Genomic DNA, 5,843 nt, shown 5'->3' with positions numbered 1-5,843 from the left:
CCACTTTCACCATGTGTCAACATGCCAAATACGACCGACCAGCAGACAATTTAAATGGCCAAATAGGGTTCAATGCTGGCGAGTTAGGTCCACACGTCTTGTAAAAGTCATCGTTTTTCATACTTCTAACCGTTTTTACCATGTGTCAACGAACAAAGTACCGCAGCATAAAACGGACCTTACCATAACCACTTAATACTTTCCCTGCCTGCAAGTTAGCCGACATATAATGACTCAAAGAGGTTTTTTGGTCATACTTTTCACAGTTTTACCATGTGTCAACGAGCCAAATAGCGCAGTATAAAACCGAGCTAACCGTGACCACTTCTGTTACTAAATATGGCTCCCTGCCACGTATGACGTGTAAAGACGTGTAAAATCACATTTTGCACAGTTTTACCATGTGACCAGTAGCCAAACGATGCAGAATAAAACCCGAGTGACCAAATATGGTTCCCTTCCTGCAAGTTAACCAACATGTAATGACTCAGACTTGAAAAATCATCATTTTATTTCTATCTTTTTTTATTTAATTTTTTTTTACCATATCTCAACTAGCCAATGCCCGGGGCCCGACGCTCGCGGCAACCGTCCATACGGTCACTGAATAAATGATGCGCGGCGGGCGGCGCAATCGCCATCGAGGGCTTTTCAGGACGTTTTTTGTTGTTTTTTGTTCCTCCTTCCTCCTTCCTCCTTCCTCCTCCACCTGTAACCTTTCTTTTCACTCGAGACTACGGAAATGTCAAAGCCGCCGCGTGGCTGCCACGGGGGCTCAGCAGCCGGCCGCCAAACACGCAAGAGCACTCATAAAAGCCGATTCGCCCCCCCCCCCCCCCCCCCACTCCCTTTTCACGCCCCAAGAAAGGTTAGCGGAAGGCCTGCGCCACGCCGACCCACTTTTTCATGTTAACCCTTTAAAAGAACGCTTGTACGATCCTCACTTTCCTAGTATGAATTGATTCAATGAATCCAACATCAAATACTTGGATTAGCATTTTTCTCATACTTTCAAAGGTTCTGCCATGTGTCAAATAGTCAATTACTCCAGAAAAAAAACGTAACTTACCAATTATGGTTCTCTGCCCGCGAGTTAACCCGCGTGTAATCATGTAAAATCCGCTTTTTCCACTGTTCTTAATAAAAAATAGCTTCACCGTGTATCAAGTAGCCGACTCCTTCATAAAAGTCGGGTTACCAAATATGGTTCCCTGCCTGCGAACTGCCTGCGCACATGCCACCGCTCAAAAACACATGGAATGTGTTTTCATACGTGGAACCATTTGACCATGTGCCAAGTAGCCAAATACTGCAACGTCTTACCTGTGTTGTCAGTTTTCACCATTTGGTAAGTCGCAAAAACTTTAAGCGAACAATAAATCAAACATTGGGCCGAGCATCTTTTCCGGACGTTAAGGGTTTTACCATGTGTCAAAGAGCTACATTTTCTAGATACCATATATGGTTCCCACAACACTTTTTTTTTGCTACTTTGAACAGTTTTGCCATGTGTTAAATACGGTTAACCCCCACACATACAAAAACTCAAAGACTCTTTTTTTTTTTTTTTTTTCTCCATACTTTTATTCAACAGTTTTCACCATGTGACAAGCAGCCACAGCAAAACTCCAGCATGAAACTGGACCTATTCATCACTTTTACAGAATAAGCATATATCCAAAACGACTCATTTGAAGCACGAAAAGACATTTCAAAAGATTCTAATGATAATCACGCAAGTTTGATACATTCTGATTTGCACAAACGGACAGGAGCTACGACAACAAACTTGACGTTTGTTCACGATGCACTATTGTGTAAAAGTTGCTATAAGCAGGAAGGAGCCCACGTTGAACTTGTTGACTTCACGCCTCATTCTGGTCACGCAATGTCGGCGGCGGGATTTTGACCCCGCGCGAGCGTCCGGCATTGATGCGGATTAGCGCCGAATGGAGTGAGGAGGTGTGATATGTTTCCATATCTGAAGAAAGATCGGATTGTGTTTTCATCTGAGATTCAGAGGTGAGCTAATCTCAGCTACCTTGGATTTAGAGTCCAGAAAGCCGATCGGGTTTTCTTTATCGCCCGCGTTGAGCCTTTTTAGTGTGCACAAATTTGGACTTTGCCAGCGCGTCACGTGCAACGGGGGGGGGCGGGGGGTGGGGGTGGGGGGGGCGCCCGAAATCGAGTCCATTTGGAAAGGAACGCCGACAAAAAGTTGAGTCTCACACAATTGTAAACTATTTGTTGGACTTTTGAAATCTCAAAAAATCCAATTAAAAAAAAAATGCGACATCAAGACTATTTTAACGTTTAAAAATGTGGAATAATCTATGACACTACTGTTTTGCAAATAATACAAGTAAAACCACTGGTTGAATGTTTTACGATATGACAAAAAGGAAAAAAACATTCCACAAAATTACAGTATATCTTAATTTGAAAAGTAAAAATAACTATATTGAATGTTCCATGGTATCCAACTATTTTCCAATTTAAAAATATTGAATCTTACAAGATAGCACACTTTTATAAAAGCCAAAATATATAATGACCGAGACAATATTTGAATTAAATAGACAAATCCAAAACACTGACTCTTCTGATATCACACTATGAAAAGAAGATCGAATATTACGACACCATAGTCTTTTTAACACTTTTTTAATTTTGAAAAAACATCGGATGTTAAAGATCTAGCAAACATTTCTTTAAAAAAAAAGGGCAATATAGTGAACATATAGTGGCAGGCTATCGTACTGTTGTTGAATATTAGTCATAAATTGGTTGGAGCGTGATTGGTAAACACAAGGTGACTCTTCTACATTTGGACATCGGCGATGTACGAAGACCTGAAAGTTGTGCTATTAGAGCATTTTCTCGTCTCTCTCCCAGGGGATGGGGTCCTGCTCCTCCTCCACCTGCGTGTTCCTGCGCCCTGTCCAAAAGTGCTCCACGTCCGGGAAGGTCTTCTCCGGGTCGGCGCCCAGCTCGGCCCCGTTGCCCTCGCTCGCCTTGGGGGCGCCGGCCGCCTTGGTCCCGCGGCGGGCGCAGAGGGCGCCGAGGCCGCGGCGCACGTCGTCGTACATGGTCACGAGCAGCACCGGCGAGAGCGCGCTGCAAGCGTACGCCAGCCCCTGGGCGCACAGGAGCAACCCCGCGGGGGGCTTGCGGTAGCCCAGCCGCACCCAGGTGAAGGTGCCCCACTCGGGCAGCAGCATAAGCCCCAGCGTGCCGCTCAGACACAGCAGCACCAGCGTCACCTTGCTCTGGCGGCGCGGGCTGGGCGCGTCGTTGAGCGCCCGGTGCAGGCTCTTGGTGTAGTACGCCACGGCGAAGAGCACCGGGGCCACGTAGGCGGCGGTGGGGTAGATCTTGTAGAAGACGCCCATGAAGTGAGACGCGCACGCCGGCATCTGGGACACGCAGACGACGACGTCGCGCCCGCCGCCCGGCCGCAGTGCGGCGAAGAGCATCTGCGGCAGGGGGAGCGTCGCGGACACCAGCCACACGAGCGCCACGGCCCAGAGGATCCAGCCGCGCCGCGGGGCGGCGGGCTCCGGGGTGTGCCGGGCCCGGGTGCTGACCGCCAGGAGCAGCGTCTTGGCCACCACGCAGGAGTGCTGGAACCAATCGGCCGTGGCGCACGCGAAGCGGCCGAGCACCCAGGCTTGCTTGTAGACGGCGAGCGCGCGGACGGGGGCGCACAGGAGCAGGATGAGCGCGTCCGCGGCGGCCACCGAAGCCAGCAGCGCCTTCGCCTCGGAGCCTCGAGCCGCGCGGAAGTCACGCGCCAAGATGAGCAGCACCAGGAGGTTGCCCGCCGCGCCCGACACGCACACGCACACGCCCACGAGCAGCACCGGCGCGGCCGCCCGGACGTCCTCCCCGTCCACGAGCTGGACGCCTCCCGAGAAGTCCACGAAAGTCCCGTTGGGATCCGAATCCATTTTTTTTTTTTTTGTTCCCGAGAGGTTGCGCGTCCTGCGAGGGGAGGAGGCGGAGGAGGCGGAGGAGGAGGAGGAGGAGGAGGAGGAGGAGGAAGAGGAGGAAGGGCCGTGCGTGCGGCGCTGCCGTGCGGGTGCGAGCGTCTGAACTGAGGCAGGCTCGCGCGGACTATTTACGGCGCTGCAGTTTAGACGCCGTCGACGTCATTGCCATTAGCGTGCGGGTGTGTGGGCTCCGCGTCGCTCGCATCACCGACGTGCACCACGACGCACACCCAAGGGAAAAAAAACATGTACACCCGTTACACCTTTTTAAAACCTGTTCCACATGTAGCAAAGTCCATCCGCCAATCCATTCTTCATACCGCTGATCCTGGTCAGGGTCACTGGATGTGGGAAAGTGTGGGTGTCAGATCCTTTCACCGGGAAAGGTGTGGGTGTTCGGCATGTTCACTGGGAAACGTGTGGGTGTTGATCCCGGACCCTGGAAAAGTACGGGTGCCGAATGCTTTCACTGGGAAAAGTGTGGGTGTTGCTCCTGGAACTGGGAAAAGTGTGGGTGTTGATCCTGGACCTGGGAAAATGGTGTCAAACCCTTAAAAGTGTGGGTGTTGATCCTGAACCTGGGAAAATGGTGTCAAACCCTTAAAAGTGTGGGTGTTGATCCTGAACCTGGGACAAGTATGGGTGTCAAATCCTTTCATCAGGAAAAGTGTGGGTGTTGAACCCTTTAATTAGAAAAGCGTGGGTGTCGAACCCTTTCACCGGGAAAAGTGTGGGCGTTGAATGCATTCACCGGGAAAAGTGTGGGTATTGGTCCCGGACCCCGGAAAAGTGTGGTTGTTGAACCCTTTGACCAGGAAAACGTGGGTGTTGAACCCTTTTAGGTGTTGTACCCTATCTCTTTCGTTCAAGGCCCTGGGCAAAGTGTGGGCGTTGAACTCTTTCATTGGCAAAAGTATGGGTGCTGATCCTGAACCAAGAAAAGTGTGGGTGTTGAACTGAACTCAATGGGAAAAGAGTGGGTTGATTTCAAATGTCACCATTTTTGCTACTTTTTCTCTCGAGTGAATTAGTTAAGCGGGTTAATTATTTCTCATTAAATTTGAAATGAGCACTTTGAAGGAGTTCAGAGGCCAGATAAATTTGCAATATTTGCCGACGCGCTATGACGCGTCATTATCGAGGTCGCCTGTGGAGGAGCTGCCTGAGAGACCGTTGCCACGGTTACCGACCGCACACGGCAAGTTTGCTTGAAGTGCATCTGGGGCGGCGCGGATTTGCGACGGGACGCCACGGGGAGGTGAAGGGGTGCCCGCTCAAATGCTGTCACCTCCTCCGAGAGGGCCGGTTGCTAGGCGACATGTCATAGGCTTCCAAATACATATTTGGAAATGGTCCAATACCCAAACGTTTACCAGCGAAAGAGATCAACACCCGCACTCTGAAAATGTTTCACACCTGTTTTTCCACGTGAAAAAGTTCAACAACATATTTTGGCAAAAAGGGTTCAACACCCAAGCTTTCCGTGTCACCGTGTTCAACATCCACACTTTTCGCAGTCAACGGGCTCAACACCCGCACTTAATGCAGTCACAGGATTCAACACCTACAGTTTTCCCAATCAAAGGGTTCAACACCCATACTTTTTCCAGATACCAGGTTCAACACCCATAGTATGAGCAGTCAAGGGTTTGAACACCCATTCTTTTCGCAATAAAAAGTCTCATCCATACTCTTTACCCGTTGAAACGGCTGGGTACCCACTCTCGTTCCAGGGAAAAAGTTCAACACCCACACTTTTCCCAGTCAACAGGTTCAAAATCCACTTTTTCAGGCACCGAGATCAACACATTTCCAGGTGAAACCGTTCGTTTCAACACCCACACATTTCCC

General features: G+C 49.8%; 1 protein-coding gene across 1 annotated transcript; it reads right to left on the bottom strand.

The window, feature by feature from the left end:
• Positions 1 to 1,581: 1,581 nt before the first annotated feature.
• Positions 1,582 to 4,055, bottom strand: LOC133412934 (G-protein coupled receptor 151). The gene has a single exon (XM_061696717.1). It carries the CDS (start codon positions 3,948 to 3,950, stop codon positions 2,868 to 2,870), a length of 1,083 nt encoding a protein of 360 aa, XP_061552701.1. The 5' UTR covers positions 3,951 to 4,055; the 3' UTR covers positions 1,582 to 2,867.
• Between the last annotated feature and the right edge of the window lie 1,788 nt (positions 4,056 to 5,843).

The sequence above is a fragment of the Phycodurus eques genome, chromosome 14 (assembly GCF_024500275.1).
Source record: "Phycodurus eques isolate BA_2022a chromosome 14, UOR_Pequ_1.1, whole genome shotgun sequence".
Lineage (NCBI taxonomy): Eukaryota > Metazoa > Chordata > Actinopteri > Syngnathiformes > Syngnathidae > Phycodurus > Phycodurus eques.
This window is presented reverse-complemented; position numbering and strand designations above follow the sequence as displayed.

Coding starts and splice junctions, on each gene's coding strand:
- LOC133412934 (XM_061696717.1), bottom strand. CDS start 3,950: ATGGATTCGGATCCCAACGGGACTTTCGTGGACTTCTCGGGAGGCGTC.